An 18,462-nucleotide genomic window follows, 5' to 3' on the forward strand; every position below is an offset into this window, starting at 1 on the left:
CCAGCTTGGGCCTCCTGCCCGGACCCCCATGATGGCCCCCTATCAGGTCCGCTGCCCCCAGGCCCACTAAGCATAATGGGTGTAGCTGTAGGCCCCTGGGATTGGTACCGTGGTCCAGACGGGACGTTAGCTGTGTCCCTTCCCTGCCCTGGTTCACCTTAGTTACTCTGGTGAAGCCTCTGCATTCCATCCCAACGAGAGCTTTTTGTTTGTTTGGTCCTTTTTTCCCTACTTGATGGGAGGGAAACAGAAATTAGGAAGAAAAGCTCTGGGTTACATGCAGTATTTTTGAGGGACAAAACGGCCAGGCAGCTAACACGGACTCTGTAGGGCAGCGGGGATGGGCTGGAACCCTGGCTCCATCAGTTTACCAGTTGTGTGACCTTGGACATGCTATTTAATCCTCCGAGCCTCAGTTTTCTCATCCATAAAGTGGACTTAACAGCACCCCAAGCCATCCCCCGCTGCCCTACAGGCTGTTGAAAGAATGTCATAAGATACATGTAGAACACTTTGCTCAGCACCAAGTAAACACTGATCATTAGTATGTTGTTACCGGTCAATTGAAATCCTACAGCACCTCCCTCTTCGCCGCCCAAACCCTGGCCAACCCAGAACAGAGGTGCCCAGCAGCCTGCAAAGCGGCAAAGCGTCACTTCTCCCCTCCCACCTCCTTGACCTGGGAAGGCTGTGCCTCTTAATTGCTCTTTGGTTTTACTCAATTTGAAACGAGCAGGGCACCAATTCCCCGCAGGAAATAATAAATATGCTTCTGCTCAAAATACTAATGAGGTTGGACACCCGGTGAAGCTGGCGGGGGTGGGGAGCCCAGCCAGTCCTGCCGGAGGACGCAGCCCCGTTTGGAGAATCCTCAAGAGGGCAAGTGGGATGTGAGGCTCTGGCTTTGCTTTGCAGCGCCCCCCCCCCCCATCAGTGGCTGGGCTGGCTCAGGCGAGCAGCCGTGGGAGAGGATGTGGGAGCCCCCAGTGGTAATGCCCTGTGCATTTGTGGACCCGGCTCTTCTCTGGACAGCTCCGGGAATCTGCCTCTCCTCCCACCTGATCACCAAGCCTGGACAGTCCTTGTCCCTGGTGCCACTCCCTCTGCCCCGGGTCATCAGCTCAATGTGGCTGCCGGGCTCCCAGCCCCCAACCTTTCCCACCACCTCTCCTTCTTCCAATGAGCGGTCACTCTCAAGCGGTCAGTCAACAAACATCAGTGAGCAGGAAGCACGGGCCAGCCTGCCGGAGGGAGGAGGACTCAGTGTGACCCAGACCCAGCCTCAGCCTCCTTTCTGAGCCTCTCCCCGTCACACTGCCCCGGACGAGGGACTCTGGTTGTGCCCTCAGTGACCGGCGGCCTCCTCCTCCCAGCCTTGAGCTTGCTGCTCTCAGCCACAAAGGTCTTCCCGGATTCCACGTGGTTCCATCCCTCCCCTCATTCCACTCGGGGCCTCCGCGTCCCCCTTTTCAGAGCCACCGCGTTTAAAATAGCCCCTTTCATTGCTCTGCCCCGACCCTAATGTATTTTTCTTAGTAATGTTTACCGCCCCCTGACATCCTAATGTTTCTATACTTCTGTTCTGTCCTGTCTCCTCCACCTCCAGCGCCAATGCCCTGAGGGCAGGGCCTTTTTCTCTTCTGTTCGCTGATGCTGCTGTGCCCTGTCACTTAGTATGTGCTTAATGAATATTTATTGTCATGGAATCTACTGATGCCATCATGTCTCTTTTCTATGAAAAGCTCTTTACCCACTCATCCCCTACAGGCCCCAGCCTCCATTTTCACCTCCCCTCTGGCTACTCCTTTAGCCCCCTCCCCAGCTTCCCAGCCCCTGACCCTCCACCCTGGAGTCTCCCCGGACAACGTCAAAACTCTGGAATACCCCAGGAGCGCGGCTATCCTTGCCTTTACGCACGCTGCACGCCCCTGCTCCGGCCCTTTCCCAAGTCCTGCACATCACACTTAAACATCACCTCCTCTCAGAGGCCTTGTCCAGTCTCCCCAGTGCCCCACGGCCTTTAGGAACTGCATCCAGCGCTGCCCCAAACACATCACTGGTGTCTGTGTCGGCCTCCCAGGCAGAATCCAGCTTCCTCAAAGGTCAGAGAAATCTGTCCCCTCTGCGTTCTCTGAGCCCGCGCAGTGCCTGGCACTGGGCAGGGGCTTAGTGGATGATACTGTGTATTAAGATCCAGGCTGTTCTACTGCGAAAGCTGTGATTGACTATTACCTCCTGCAAGGCCCACCGCGGGACATAGGAATAGCAAAAGCCAGGGATGAAGCTGGGAACAGAACCCCAGACCCAGGAGAAGCCTCTGAAGCCCTGCCCCAGGGGCCAAACTGAGGACAGGGAGTCCCGGTGCCCTGAGTGTGGACAGCAGGTGACCCGAGGCCTGCCATGAAGCTCGAGGCACAGAGCCACAGACTTTCTTCTCAGAAGACAAGGCCGGTCCCACTGTCAGGGGAAAGTTCAGCCTTGCTCCTTGGTGCCTGCAACTCCCAGGGGATACAGACTGGACACCCATGTCCCCTTACTGGGAGGAAATCCTGCCAGAGTTCTCAGGGACATCAACAGCGGGGCTCAGCTGGAAAAGGAAGGAGGGAAGGGGTCCTGGGGGGTGGGCTTTGGTCCTGGGAGCATTCCCTCTGGCCGGTGCCCACAGGTCACAGCTGAGGCTGCTGGCTGGGCTGGCCATTCAGTCCTGCTTCTAGTCCGTTCTCTGGCCTTGAACACCAGAACTGGGACTTTTGCAATGGTATAATGCTCCCTGCACCCCTTCCTACCCCTTCACTGCTTCCCGTTCCACAGCCCATCTGAGTCTCCAAAAACACTAACCAGAGAGACAGAACTGCATAGATACTTCTCTCTTTTCAGAGTTGGAAACGAAGACCCAGAGGGGTTAAGCAACTTGCCCAGGGGCACACAGCAGGTTAGAGGCAGAGCCCAGAATAGAAACTAGGCTGAGATTTCAGTTGTTATTATTTGGAGTCACCAGGAAAGCATGTGCTGAAAGGCTTTCCTGGGACCGGAGGTAGGGGGTTTAGAGGGCCTTCTGTCCCCTCCAGAAATCCCTCCTTTCCTTTTGCAAGCGCACACAGGCTCTGTCTGGCTTTAAATCCAAAGAAATTCCTTCTCTGCTCATTGGCTCTCAGACACGGGAAGCAGCCCGTTCCCTGTGGCTTCTTCCCTGGAGGATGCGTTCAATAAACAGAACCCCTTTCTCATCTTCCTGCATAAATATTTCAGGAGGCTGAGAAACAAACATATCTGCATTTGCTCTGCTGCTGGCTACTCAGAAATGGGGGCTCCCCAGCTGCAGGCAGGACCCTCACCCCCTTCCCAGGCAAAGCGTTGTCCTCCAGGCCACGGGAAGTACACGATGGCAGGGACAGCCCCCTTCCTGCCAGGGATGCCCACCTGGGTTGGGGAACCTGGGAACCTGGTGGGAGCGGGAGAGAACAGCCCTGTTTTTTACAAGAAGCACCCCACCCGCCTACCCATCTACTGCTTGCTGTTCCTAGAAATGGGAGAACATAGTCTGCTCAGTGTCTGTTGTTTTTGGGGACGCTTCAATCGCTGCTGCCCAAGACCACGCGGCAGGGGACACGAGGTTCCTGCACAGACAGGCACCGCCCACGAGGAAGAGGGGGCAGAGCGTCCAAGAACAGGTGGACCAGAGCTCAGGCTGGAAACCTCGGCAATTGAGCAGGCCAATCCCCCGAAGGCTCCCCCAAACCCTCCTTTTGTTTATTCATTCGGACGTTCATGGAGCACATCACTCTTGGGCCGGAACACTCAGCGGCTCCCCATTGCCAACTGGATTCCGACTTCTCAGACGGTCATTTCCTGCACTTCCCAACCCCGCCCTGCCCTGGCTTCCCAGCCACACCTCCCTCCACGCAAGTCACAGTGCACACTCCAGTCAGCCTGCTTCCTCCCTCCCTCCCTCCCCTAGACCAGTCCGTCCTTCCCCTCCCTAAATGCTATCTGCCTTTGCCTTTTCTCCTTTCCCCTTCTTTGCTCTTGTCATTTTCAGGAGGGCGAATGCACCACCTTCTCCTGGAAGCCTTCCAAGACCATCCCACCCCCACAAGGATCCCCCCTCACCTCCCTGAGCTCCCTCATGGGTCCCTGCCACCGCTGCCACGAGGGAACTGCTCCTGTGACACCCTCGCGTGTGAGGTCTTATTGTTCCAACTCAGTTACAAGCCTCTAGAGAGCCAGGTGCCAGCTTCTGTTTCAGCCAGGTGTCTGGGGATGACGGCTGCCCCTGGACATGACTCCAGAAGGGAATTCAGCTTTGAAGAAATCTTGATGCCTGGGACCGCCCCCCCCCCCCCACCGGAGATTCGGATTCTATTGTTCTGGGGGGAAGGCGGGCAGAAAGGACCAACCCCATAATTTGTAGGGACCCTTGACCAAAAGTGAATAAGCATTTCAAGACAGTGTCAGCAGAACATTAGGCCCAGTGTCACACAGGTCACACTCTCGCGAAGCCGGCCGTGGGGGCAAGCGTTCAGACCTTCCCAGGTGATGTGCGACCAGCGTTGAGAACCACCTCTAAGGACAATGGGGGCCACTACAGGTCCTGCACCTCCGAGCTCCCGCGACAATGCACACACCTCTATGCCTGGGCTGCCTGAAGCACAAACATTTGCAGAGGGAATGAACACAGGAACAGACGGAGGGCAATGAAGCTTGAACCAGAACGCTGGGAAGGATCTTTTTTCCGCTTGCTTTTAAAATCAAATATAAATATATGAAATATTAACATTGTATATTTAATAGGTAAATGTATTACGCCAATGATTATTTTACAGAAGAAAATAAGAGATTCATATTTTAATATTAACATATGAAAATATTCCCAACGTGCCCACAGTGCACAGATCTTAAGTGTTCAGCTTGAAAAATTGTTACTCGTGCCTGTATTCGCCTGACTACGGTCACTCCAGAAGGTTCTCTCGTGCCCTATCCCAGTTAACACCACACCCCACCCTGTCCTACGCCAGGTCACCAATAAGAAGTGGACAGAATTTTCGTTGAAGAAGGGCTCTCTGGCTGAAGGAGGGAGAATCAGCACAGGTGGGGGGGTCTGGAAGAGTCATGGAAAGGGCCGACTGATAAAACCCCCTCATGTGCCAAGGGCTGATATTCACACCAAATGAGAGGGAATAAGCACAAAGTTTCAGAGGGGCTCAGGGTCTTGCTCAAAGTCACAGGGCAAGCTGATGGCAGAACCAGGACTCTAACCCTGATCCTCAATCCCCAAGTTTTATTAGCTTTTCACAACCTTGGCAGTGTGTGTGTGTGTGTGTGTGTGTGTGTGTGTGTGTGTGTGCTAGGCTCAGAGGGAGGAGGATGGGGCAGGGCCTGAGACTGGGCAGAACAGGGAGTAAGTACATCCGTAAGCTCCCTTCTGCACCCAGCCTTGGACCAGGTGATGTTATCCTAAGATAGACAGGGAAACTGAGTCCCAACCAGAGGGGGGCAGGACTGACCCAATGGGGGTTTAGCTGGGGTTTAGAAGGAGCCGCTAGAAGCCCTCTGGAGAGGTCTTCCCTCTAGGCCGTCTTCCCAGCAGGAGACTTCTGGCCCTCTGTCCCCTCCTTCTGTTTTCTCAAACCCCAGACCCAACTTTTCAGGCAGCCCCAGGCAGACGGGAGAGGCCAGTAGCGTGGAGTGGTCCCGCCAGGGGTATCTCCTTGGGGGAGAAGGGGCACAGGTGCTCTCTCCCAGACACAGGGAGATACATGCAGGGAATCCGGGCTGGGGGCCTGAAACCCCTACACCCACCTCGCTGTGCCCAGGCTTTGGGAATGTCCTCTAAGGTCAGGCTGGGGCAGACCACCCAAAATGCGAGTCTGATCACTTCACTCCTCCGTGAAAACCTCTCCGGGGCACCTCGAGCCACCACAGGGTTCAAGCCAAAGCTCCCTCTGGCTCCTGCCTCTGCCCCTCGGGCCTTGTTCCGCCGCTCGCTAAGCTGCCCTCTCCACCCAGCCGCACCCAGTTCTTGCCTCTCGTGGAATAAGCCAGACCCGTGTGCACATCCGTGTTTTTGTTCATGCCATCCCCTCTCCCTGGAATGCCCTTCCTTCCTCTTCATGTGCTTCTGCCTACTCATCCTCGGAGACTGAGCGAAGAAACCTTTCCTTTCTCCAGAAACTTTCCCTGGCCTCCTCGGCCTGTCCCCTTGGCTGCAGAACTCTGTGCGCACACCCCTGCCGTCCCACACCGCAGCTCACCGGCCTCCCTTTGCCACATCCCCGCAGCTGTGTGTCCCTCTGGGCGGCCTGTCTCCCCCATTAGACAGGGATTCCCCCCAGAGGGGACTGCTTGAGTGTAACCCTCATGCTGGGTGCCGCGTACTTTGGGCCTAGCACACAGGTGCTCAGGAAACTTTTTTTTTCCCTTTGTTTTTTTAATTATTTGAGAGAAAGAGAAATCGAGAGAGCGCCAGGAAAGGAGAGGGAGGGAGAGAGAGAGAGAGAGAGAGACGAGAGAGAGAGAGAGAGACAGAGACAGAGACAGAGACAGAGAGAGAGAGAATACCAAGCAGGCTCCACGCCATCAGCACAGAGCCTGATGTGGGGCTCGATCTCATGAACCGTGAGATCATGGCCTGAGCCGAAACCAAGAGTCGGACGCTTCACTGACTGAGCCACCTAGGTGCCCCATCAGCAAATATTTTTTGAACGAATCTAGGGCCTCACTTTATTTGCCTAGGGGAAGGGGAGGGTAGTCGGCGGTCAGGACAGCGGGACAGTCAGGGTGGAGAGGAACTTGGACTGATGGCCACCCTCGCCACTCAGTCCCCCTGGCAAATCTGGCTCACTGGTCCTCCCTTCCCGCCTCACTCTCCTCCTTGGGAACCTCTCCCGAGCGGCCAGTCTCATTATTCTCGGGTCTTACTATCTGCAGGCCGGGCCCAGTCAATGATAACCACTTAAGTAAGGTATTACCCCTCCTGGGGGAACTTATATTTTAATAACATCTGAAATGCCCAAAGGAACTGAAGACTGTAGTGGTTCTGGGCGTGGTGCTGGGAGGGTGATCTTAAAAAAGCAATCACACAGCACGGTCAGCTCCCACTATCTGGCCAGGGGGCCCCGAGGTTTCTGCATGTCCGTGGGGCTGTGCAGTCAGAGAGGTCAGGGTCAGGTCTCAGTCCACCCTTTCCCACTGTGCAAGCCGGGACGACTGCTGCCCTCTCTGAGGCTTGTTCTCCCGCTCTGTAAAGCGGGGGTAACGCCAGAATTGTGGGGTACGTGAGATAACGGATGCCACACGCTCAGCATGGGACGCAGGCTCGACATCATTCCTGCTCTTTTCTAAAGCAAAGGCCCGCAGAGCTTGCTGTCCAGCACTCTGGGTCTCCAGGGGCCCCCCAGAGGGGTGGCTTTGTTTGCTGCTCCTGAGCCCCCTCTGTTTCCTCTGCCCGCTCTCCCTCCCTGGCTCCCTCCCTCCAAGCCAGAGTTCCAGGGAAAACTTTGCCCGGAGACTTCTCAAGCCAGTGATAAGGTCTGGCCAGAAGAAAGCTCTTAGCAACCCAGGCTCCCAACCTAGAGGCCCTTCTAATGGTTTCAGAGAAACAAAGGAGGGAAAGATTGCCTGCAGCCCAGCGTGCCAGGAGGGCTGGCTTCCAGGAGGGAGAGTGGGGTTCACGGGCCTCTGTGGCGGCCACGGTGGCAGCCTGGAACGTGGGGCCCCTGGCTGCCAGATCTCGGGAATCACAGCCCCCTGGCCAAGCAGAAGGAGCCTCAGAGCTCACTCCTACTGCCTCTGCCATGGCCACGGCCACGCAGGGTGGTCCTGGCTGGTTACCTGGGGAGCTGAGCCTCTCCATTCGGGTGCCCCCTGCCATCGAGGTGAAGGTCTCAGGGTCTCCTTTCTAGAACTTTCCCCTACTTCTGAATCAGCCCTTGGCCTAGAAAAACCGACTGAACTGAAACTCACCCAACCTGAGCCTGCCATCAACCAGAGGGAGCCCCACTCCCTACTTGGCCACTTGTGCCCCCTTAGGTAAACCTTTCAGGGCCTCACTTTTCTCCTCTGCAAAATGGGGGACCCCATTACACCTCTTCAGAGTTCCTTCCAGCTCTCACAGTCCACGGACGTGCAGGAGTAAGGATTTAGCCCAGGCAGCCACATACAGGGAATAGTTTGGGCTTCCTCAAAATCCCACCCAACCTTGTATTTTGCACCGGCTACCCCAAAGTCTACACCACATCTTTGACAAGTGCTGTGAAAGATACCAAAAAAATCAGACATCATCTCTGGCCTGAGAGCTCACAGTCAAGTCAAGGAGTCAAGGTTCATGCTCGAAAACAATTCCCATACAACAGAACATATTGGGCCTTTACCTACAGCTGATGTAGTAGAGACAGGGCACCACAGGAACTCCCAGAAAACGGGAATTAATGCAGATGTGGACCCTGAAAAGGCCAATTTGACAGAATAGCCTCAGTCCATAACAACTTGAGTTTGTTTTCACTCATTATAATGACTATGGCAGGAAGGCAGACCCAGGGTCTTTAGAGGGCACAGTTGTGATAATAAAAAGTTATCAGATGGACCCTCGGGTACACAGAAATCCCCTTTCCCAGAATTCCAAATTTCTCGGAATCCCAAATTTCCCCATGCATTCCTGCAACGTGATCTTTCACCTGGAGGTCAGCAGGGCAAGTGTGAACAACATTTTCTTCATGAAGCTAAACCAAAACCTCAGGAATTAAATCCTCTTGTCCCCTTCCTCCAACACCTTTCTTTCCATCAGCTGTTCTACGTCCTGGAAATTCCCCCCAGATCCCAGATCGTAATGCTGTTAGTTCTGAAGTCATATTCAAGATGTTTAAATGGTTTACTGCAAAGCTAGTAGAGGGTCTTTCTTTCCATAAACTCAAAGGAAAAATGGGTCTGAGCCTCAGGGGTGCCCCGATGTATCTGGAGCAAAGGTCAAGGCCATTTGCCAGTGGGGGCTGGGTCTCTCTTCCCAGAGACCTGGGCAAGACTGTGCTTTGGGACAAACCTTCCCCCACCTTCCGCAGGGAGCTCGGGCCTGCAGGGATCCAGATCAAGGTTTAGAGGCTTTATTCGCCTCACTTTTCAAACGAAAGCAGGACATCCAATTTTTATAGCCAGATTATTTGTCCCAAGCATATTAAAACAGCCAAAATAGGACAGGAAGAGGGAAAAGCAACTTTTCATCTGCCCCAAAGTAGCCTGACAGTTAAAACAGACAGAGGCTGTTTGGGGGAGATGAACTGGTCCTTTCTGCCGACACAGTGTGAAGCAGTTTTTCAGTCAGGGCAACAGCAGGGGAGAAGGGGGTTAGCTGTTGGATGGACTGCCTAACTCCCAAAGCGGTGGGACACTGGTGGGGGAAGGGAGCAGGACAGGTGCCAATTACAGAGACACTAAACTACCCCCCTCATGACATCTGCAGAGAGTGCCTTACTTACATATTACCGTGCCCTAGTAAGGTGGAGAAATGAATTTCCTTTTCACAGATGAGAAAAACAGAGGCTCAGAGACGTTGAGGGCCTAGCCCAAGGTCACGCAGGGAGGAGCAGAGACAAGAGCCGAGCGAGCCCGAGTCTTTTGCCTCCAGATCCCCTGACCTGGCCACAGGCCTCAGGGTCATCGCTACCTGCCAGACTGAGTGGTAAGAAAGGCCTGGAAGGCACGCTACGCGCCCCACTCCCCACAACCGGCTTGGCGACCTTAGTAAGTTACCTCCCTTCCCTCTCTGGGCCTCTGTGCCTGCACCTACAGGAAGGGGAACAGTAAGAACACCGGAAGATTAAATGAGTAAATACACGCGAAACACTGTTTGTGTGCCCAGGATAAACAAAGCACCCTAGAAAGGTCAGCGCCTTCTGCTGTTGTTACTGTTTATTTCACTGTCAGCTTCTTGAAAGCAGGGACCTAACACCCGGCGAGAGCCCGGGGAACTGCCTACAAGAGACTAGTATTTGTTAAACGGGTCTAAATTAAGATTAGGAGTCAGCCTCATGTTCCTAGAAAGTGTGGAGTGCCATGGAGGCAGAGGGCTGGACCAGATGACCTCAGACAGCTCTGGAGTTGAACACCGAGCACGGGGGGGGCTTGTTTCTAGGGATTAGTGTGAGCACCCATCCAGAGGGAGCGTCCCCATATCCCCCTGCTGGGCAGCTGGAGCCTTCAAGGGTGTTATCATCTGTCTCACACAGGGGCCAGTAAGTTCACACCTTGTGGCCCGAGCGCCATGCCCTGTGAAACATCACACACACACATACATACGTGTGTGTATGTGTCCCTACAGTTTTATTTTAAAGACCAAGAGCCAGCCCAGATAATCATAAAGATTTCGAGAATAAAAACGGTTAGAATCGGGCCCAGTAAAAATATAAGGTGGAAATTTTCCTGCCAGAGCAAAGTTTCCTTCTGGAAAAACAAATGACCCCTCCCTGGAGCTGCCTGCCAGCCAGGAGAGGCCCTGCCCTTCCAAACAAAGCTCTTCTAACCAGGGAGGCTCTCTGAGGGGCGGCAGAGGCTGGACCACTGAATGCGGCACTTCCGTACCCCCCTTGCCCAGGTCGACTTTAAGAAGTGGCCCACGGAAAAGCCATCCTCCCGAGATCAGGAAGCCACACAGAGGAGGAGAAAAAGAATGCGGGAGTCCAGAGGCCCACGTCTGGACCAGCCTCTAATCTGCCTGGCTGGGCAACTTTCTGCAGCTTACTTGGCCTCTCTGTGCCTGTTTCCTCATTCCTGACGTGGGGATGACCGTAACCTACACCATAAAGTCACTCTGAGCGTAAAAGGAGCCAATCCATGTGCTGAGCTCTCACCAACAATGCTGGCATGTGGGGAGCATTCCTGGCCAGTGATCTGACTCCCGGCATCTGCCTGTGCCTTTACCTCCGTTACCCACTCCTCAGTTCCTCCCTCTCACCGGCTACCTCCTACTCATCCTTCATGAATCAGCTTAAAAGTCACCTTCCCGCCCCTCTGACTAGGTCAGGCCCTCTGCTGTTATTCCCAGAGTTCCCTGTACTTCTCATCTCATAAGCCCCAGGACACTCATTGTAAGCGTGTTTAATTTTCTGTCTACCCGACGTTAATAGCTAACACTAACTGCCAGGCATGTGGTAAGTGCTTCACACGGATCAGCTCATTTAATCTTTATAATAATCCTTTTAAGTGCTACTATTATCAATCCCAATTAATGGATGGGGAAACAGATGTTCAGAGAGGTTAGGCAACTTGCCCAAGAACAAACAGCAAGGAAATGATACAGGGCCATCTGTCTGACTCTAAAGCTGGCATTCTCAGCCACCAGCGCCCCCTGGTAATCAGGGGCCATCTCCAGAGGGCCACCCACCCTGGGCACAGGGGGAATTTGCATATTCAAGAGGGTAAGGGCTGCAGGTCTGGACCACAGATCTGTGTGTTCCCTACACAAAGCTAGCTTCGTGGAAATGGAGAAGGCGGCCCTGCCTCTATCACACTTGTTCTCCCCCTGGGCTGGCCACCTTGCCTAAGAGGCCCCGTCTGATGTCGGATGCCATGTGCAGGATACCTTCCTCCTCACTTGCTCAGCTTACATTTTTTTCCCCCAAATTATTTACGTGGTTCCCAGCTCCAGCAAAGGCCACAGGAAAGCCTAAGCAGACCACATCCACAGACGTCACCCCCAAGGCAAGCAGCACTTGTCAAGCACACCTTGGTGCCAGGGCCCCAGATGCCCAGACAAGAGCCCTTTGCCACGGGGTGGGGGTGGGGGATAGAATACAGTCCTGGAACTTAGGTGGCCGGGTACGGATCCCCACCCACTCCCCCACCCACGAAACCTGCAACCTTGAGCAATTCACTTATGCTCACTGAGCCTCAATTTCCTCCTCTGGAGAATGGGATCGTCTGATACTAGAATCAACCTCATGGTTGCACAGAGTCAACGCGATCAAGTGTGCCCAATGCCTGCTTAATAACTGTTATTCTTGTGAGGACGGTGATTAATCTTCATAGGATGTGGACCATGAGTGATTGGACTGTGAAGGTTCTGGCTCAAAGTCAGAAGACCTGGGTGTGCATCCCAGCTCTGACCCACATTAGCTCTGTGATTTGGGTGTGGCCATGTTTTCACTCGGAGACTCTATTTATTCATCTGTAAATAGGGGGAACCCTCCTCACCCTGGGACCCTCGGAGGGATTCAGTGCAGTAGCCCATGTTTGTTTTCTGTAAGTGGGACTGTCCTGAGCAGACCCGGGTGCCTCCCGTTGCTGTGTTAATTAATTGGAAGGAGGGTGCCAGCCAGAAACCAATTAGGAAGGCCCCTCCAGGGGCCTCCTGGGGGAGGGGGAGGGAGAGGGCAAAGAAAGGCGGGTGACGGCTCCTCCTCCATTGTCCCCACCCCACCGACTTGTGCCTCCTCTGCAGCTGGTTCCACACTCCAGGCCCACAAAGGAGAGGCTCATTCTAAACAGCTTCTTTTCATGTGGAAGCCACTGGCTTCGCATCTGTCCTTGCCTGGCAGGGCCTGCTCCGTGCCAGCTGCTCTAAGCTTCCTAGGCTCCAGGCTACTCCGGGGGCTGGGCCTGAGCCTGCAGGGTCCCCAGGCAGGGAAAGGAAGGGGAACAGAACAAGCTGATCAGGAGAAGCCGGAAGGAGAGGGGGCTGGGCACAGAGGGAATTTGCACATTCTCTCATCTCCTGGACACCAGACAAATTCTGTGGCTAGCATATCCAAATCAGAATCTGGGCCGCCCCGGTGCCAGGAGCCGGCGGTGGCTGAGGCCATGTCTGCTCCAGGCTAGCCAACCTGGGAGAGAAATGGAAAAACTCACTCCATCTCCGAGCTGCCAGGGACCGATGCTGCCAGGCCGTTGGTCTAGCCAGTGTCCACACTCCCAGGCCGGCCAAGCTCAAGTCTAGTCTGACTCCACACGGCCAGCTAGCCAGGGGGCTTCTGGGGCCCTGGGGAGCCCCACAATGCATCCCAGATGCCTCTGCGGGCTGCCACAGGTGCTAAGGTGGCAATGCCCCAGGCAAGAGAACACGGGGCATCTGGGCACATATGGGAAGAAAGTAACTCATCAGAGCTCTTCTGAGAGTGAGCTGCATTGCCTGGAGGGAAGGACAGTAAGGAAGGAAAGATCCTGAAGTTATGAACACTTAAAGTATGCAGACGAAAGACCTCTCCTGGCTTGTGCCCGCTGGACGCTGAGACTCCTAACTCAGGACTTTGGCACATCTCCTTCCCCACCCATCTCCTCCAAGGTTCCGGACAGCAGGGCCTGTGGCTTAGGCATTCTGTGACCTTAATGCCTCACACGGGGCCTGGCCCAGAATAGGAGCTCAGATACGAATGGGTGAATGTTAGCCACAGACCTTCAGCATGAGAATGCCAGGGCTCTGGAAGAAGAACTGAGTGGAGGGAGGAGGTATCATGGGTACACGGAACAGAGAAGCAGAAGCCCCACGCCACCCCCAGGTTTCTGGGAGCTGGGTCTGTGCGGGTAATGTCTCCGCCTTTGAGCTGGCTCTGGGACAGGCTTGCTCTCTCATTTCTTCTCCCAGTAAGGGCCAGACAGGAAAGAAGTGCTGGGAAGTGGAATGTCTGGGAGTCCAGGCATCTCCTGGGTAGGCTAGATCCTGGGTCCAGGAGTCGGAGGCAGAAGGGCTTTGTATCTCTTCCTCCCCACCCTGACCCTGGGTGTAGCAAGGGCTCCCATACACCTTGACCCCTGAGGAGTTTTCAACAAGGGGGGTGGCTGCCCAGCAGAGGGAATCTCAGACACCAGCATCCAGGCCAGGACGATGCAGTGGGGTGACTGGAGTGGGGCCCTGTCCCCACTCAGGCTGCCTGGGGGCCCCCTTGCAGGGCAGCCGGGTGGGAAAAGCACTTGCTTTAGGCAAGTTATAATTTGCTCCCTGGGTCTCAGTTCCCCTATTTGTCAAGGGAGAGATTTGGATGACTTGGGGCCACTCTTCGGGGCCCGAGAGACACATGACCTTGCCAAATGAAGGCCTGTTAGTAACTACCTGGGCAAGGCAACCCTGTCCTCAGTCCCACTGCATTCAGGAGGAGCCATGGGCTCCCCTCCCTGAGTCGTGCTCTGCTGGGACAGGCACAGAAGAGAGAAGGGGTGACCTACGGAACGAGGGGCCACAGTGTGACTGCTGATAACACTTGTGAACCTGGAATTGGCTGCTTAGAGGGGGATGCTGGCATCTGGAGTCTTCTCCTTGCACTCACTCCTTCTCCTAAGACCTTCTGAGGTGCGTCAGGCACTCCTGCTCCTCAGGGCTCTTTGTTCTTGGACTGCTGACCCCCTGAGCTGACCGTGGGAACGCAGAAAGCACCGAGCTCACTGGCGTCTAACCCAACAAGTCGCACCTGGGAACAAGGCAGCCCAGTCACTATAAGTCATCACCTTCCTTACCTCCAAGCCCCATGGTCCAGTCTGGTCACATCCAGACAAAAGCCAAGAAATCACTCCAAAGGCCCTAGAAGCAACAAAAGGGGTTTGCAAAGTCCTGCATGACAGCTGGCGGACTTCTTTAAAAAAAAAAATTTAATGTTTATTTGTTTTTGTGAGACAGAGACACACACACACACACACACACACACACACACACACACACACACGGCACGGGTGGGGGAGGGGCAGAGAGAGAGAGGGAGACACAGAATCTGAAGCAGCTTCCGGGCTCTGAGCTGTCAGCACAGAGCCCGACGTGGGGCTCAAACTCACGAACCGCGAGATCACGACCCGAGCCGAAGTCGGACGCTTTAACCGACAGAGCCACCCGGGCGCCCGTGCAGACTTTTCTTATAGCCTATTGACTTGTGCTCTACACACAATTCCAATGTATTTTGTTCTGTTTTTCTAGTTGATGGCAGTTTAGAAACCTATTTAGAACCAGAGAAGCACTGACATATGACTGAAATGGCACAGAGACAGAAAAAGTATAAAGAGCAGGTGTGAGAACGCAAAGAACAAAATCATCCTGCTCCTGGGAAAGCGGCCTTCGTTCCCTCAACACTGACTTGCCCTCTGGACAGATACTGGACTGAGACTGGGGGCAGGAAGGACCTTACTCCCGTGGATGGTTCTGGTCTGGGAAGCCGCATCCCTTCTTTTCTTCTTCCTTTTCCTCCTCGTTACATAAAGAAGCTAAGACAGCTTACGAAACTACACACAATAAGATAGAGCTGAAAAAACGTCATAACCAGGAATCATGCCATCGGGCGAGAAGGCCACCCTCCAGAGATCCGCAGGGCTCTTTAGCTCTAGTGCCATTTAGGGCAGGGGTCCCTCCAGAACCGCCCAGGATCTATGTGCCACTTTAGCGGCTGGACCTCACCGCGAAGGCGGCTGGGCTACGTGTGGGAATGGGGATGGTAAATGGAAAATGGAGGCCCAGCTGCTCTCAGGAAGTCCTACTGAAGGTCTAGCAGCTCGTCATCTGGTTTTCTCTTGTGCACTTTCCAGGCCCTCTGAGCTAATAAGACCTGCTGCAATCCACACCTAACCCTGGCCCTGAGGACTCCAAGGGGCAGGCAGCCGAGGCTCGCCAGAGAGGGAGGACCTTTGCCTCGAGGAGGTTCAGCAAGGGCTGGGGTCTCGCCCTCTAATCCATTCCTCCCCTGCCTGTCACTCCAGTTGGTAAGCAGTGATTCCACCTTCCAGACCCCCTTCAGGATTCTTCTTTGTATCTGGCTTATAACTAGACCAACCCCTCCCCTCCCCTCCCCAGAACAGAGAGGCCCCCAGTCTCCATCAGAGTTGACTTCCTCACCGAAGCTGTACCAAGGCCCAGCAGAAGGGACCCAAGACATCAATGAAACTCACTGCTGCATCTCACAGATGGGAAAACACAGGCTTAGAGATGGGAGTGACTGGCCCAAGATCACACAGCCTGTGTGTGGGTGACTGAGGACTAGAGGCCAGGCTTCAGACTCCCAGAGCACTGTGGTTCTTCTGGAAATCATGGCGCAGGCTCTTCCAGCAGGCTCTCAGGCAGCCGGACTGCCCCCAGACCCCTCTCCTGCATTTCTCCTGTTCTTGTAGCCCTCCCCACGTGAACACTTCCGGTCTGTGAAGGGCTGGCCAAGGGGAGAGAAGATAGGGTTAAAGTGGGGATTTTATTTAATCCTCTGAGCTGGCTTAAACCGATGCCACATTGGTTAGAACAGGAGAAACATACAGAAGGGTTTGGCGGGGGGTGGGGAAAAGGGGAGGGCATTAGTGAATAATCACTAGATACCGAGAGGCTTGGCCTGCCAATGAATTTAGCAGACAACTACCCTCCTTCATGGCGTCTCCACCCCAGGGCCTGAGCCTCCAACTACTGACCCCCTTCCATGGGAATAACCCAATCTCCAGGGTACTCAACAGTGTAGAGCAATGGAAAGATCCCAGGCCATAGATTGAGACGCATCTGAAGGCAAACCCCAGTTCTGCTACTTACTCGCTGTGTGGCCTTAGGCAAGTCACTTGACCTCTCTGAGCCTCTGCTTCTTCCTCTCTTAAAGGGGGCTGAACATTCCTTCCTTGCAGGCCTCCTGGGAAGGAAGACTACCTGAGCTCATGCACATAAAGAGGCGCAGGGGAGGCATTGAGTCAGATGTGAGTGCTATTATTACAAATCTCATATCCTTTATCTCTCATGCAGGCCCATCCATTACTCTTCTGCCTCGGCCTGCTTGCGTCTTCGACATTAATAACCTTAATGATAATAATCCTTCCCAGCCAGCCCTGCCGGTACTAGCCAAAGCAGACCCTCAGCCCCCAGGCACATCTTCCCGCAGTGTTTCTAAGAGGCAATTTGGGCACTGAGCTCAAAGACCCTGAACAGACATGCTGTCTTATGGCAGACAGATTTCATGGGGGCAGTGGTAGCCCCTGGCTTATCAGAAGGAGCCAGGACCACCCCTCCCATCACCTCCACAGCTGACCCTCCATCTGGTCCACTACTCTGACCACGAGTAAGCTGCCCTCTCCATGTTGGCCTCCGACTCTCCGATTCTGACAGCCAGGTGGGCAGCTACTGGAATCTGGCCTTGGGTGTGTGGATTGCCGGACCGAATGCCAAGGCCAGGCTGTGAGCGCCTTACCCTGAAGGAGCGCTCTGAGAAGTGTGGGTTCACACCCTGGATCTTCTTCTTGGTTCTTCCACTGTCTGTCACCAGCCCCAGGATCCACATTATCGTCCTCATATTCCACAAGAGGAAACTGAGGCCCAAAGCAGAAGGGCCCAGCCAAGGTCATCCACGGGGTTTGGGGGTGATCCGGGGAGTGAACTCAGGTCTCCTCAGGTCTCCTAATCCTGGGCACTTTCTACCACCCTGGTCAGCTTTCCATACCAGGGAGGCCCCGAAGTCTCTCCAATGAACCTGGGCCCCAGTGCCAACAGTCCAAGAACTCTCTTCCAATATGGGAACTGCCAGAATGCGCATCTCTCCCTTCCCTGTCACGTTCCCTCTTTAAGCCAGTCGCCACAGAACCTGTCCTATCCCTGGTAGCAACTCCCGGGGCTGGGGAGCGCCTTCTCCACTGAGTAACTCTGGAGTGGGGCCAGAGTTCGCGGGATGGGCGGCAGAGGCCAGCAGGTGGGGTGGGCTTTCCCCTCAGATGGCCTTCCCCAGGACGACAAACCCGTTCCCACACCCACTGTCCTGCCAGCGACGCTCCCCGTGGCGCGCTCCAATGGGGGACACCACGCAGCTGCCTAACACTGCTCTCCAGGGGTTAAAAATGCAGCATCCTAAACAGGGTTAAAAATGCAGTCGCGGGGTGGGCCGGTGCGGAGAGATGTCGTCCCAACCACCGCGGCTGCTAAAGCGGCATCCAACCCCCTTCCCTCCGCAGTCCCTGGGGCCCGGAACGACTGGAGGGACCGGGGAAGCAGAGGAGGCGCGCGCCGCACCTTCCCAGCACCAGTGCCCCTCTCCCCACACCCACACCCCCGCGCCCCCAGCAGCCGAGGCCGGGGGCTGCAGGCGCCGGCGGGTCCCGGGCGCAGGGCGGGCGAGCGGCGCTTACCTTTGTGACAGTCATGCAGAAACTCCGGGGCGGTGCGGGGGCGCGGGCGCGGCGTGCGGGGGCGGCGGCCGGGGTCCACAGCGGGCCCGAGGCGGCGGCGGGAAGCGGTCCGGCGCGGCGCGGGCAGCTCTGGGCGCGCTCCCCGCTCCCCGCGCCCCGCGGGCGGCTCCGCTGAGCCTGGGGCCGCGCTCCGGGCGGGCAGCGCGCAGGGACCGCTCGTCGGCGCTCGCCCGCCGCTCGCCGCTGATGTCAGCCCCGAATGTGCATTTATAATAGATGAGCCTCCTTCGCCGCAGGAAGGCGAGGCAGGAAGAAAGGGAGAGGGGGAGAGGGCCCAGGCTGGGGGGCGGGGGGAGGAAGAGGGGCCGGGAACTCGCTACAAAGGAGGAGGCGGAGGGAGGAGGAGGACGACGAAGAGGAGGA

At 55.3% G+C, this 18,462-nt stretch overlaps 1 protein-coding gene across 3 annotated transcripts in view; it reads right to left on the minus strand.

Annotated features, from left to right (window-relative positions):
• The window catches only part of CORO2B (coronin 2B), a 133,227-nt gene extending 114,765 nt beyond the window's left edge, over nucleotides 1–18,462 (minus strand). For 2 of the 3 annotated variants that reach the window (XM_023255133.2, XM_023255132.2), the window contains exon 1: nucleotides 18,040–18,462. In XM_023255133.2, coding sequence (XP_023110901.1) covers nucleotides 18,040–18,054 — 15 coding nt within the window. In that variant the 5' untranslated portion in view covers nucleotides 18,055–18,462. Of the gene's footprint in view, nucleotides 1–16,465; nucleotides 16,560–18,039 lie in introns of all 3 variants that reach the window. The other variant, XM_023255134.2, reaches the window with a different exon arrangement.

This window comes from Felis catus, chromosome B3 (assembly GCF_018350175.1).
Source record: "Felis catus isolate Fca126 chromosome B3, F.catus_Fca126_mat1.0, whole genome shotgun sequence".
NCBI classification, from domain to species: domain Eukaryota; kingdom Metazoa; phylum Chordata; class Mammalia; order Carnivora; family Felidae; genus Felis; species Felis catus.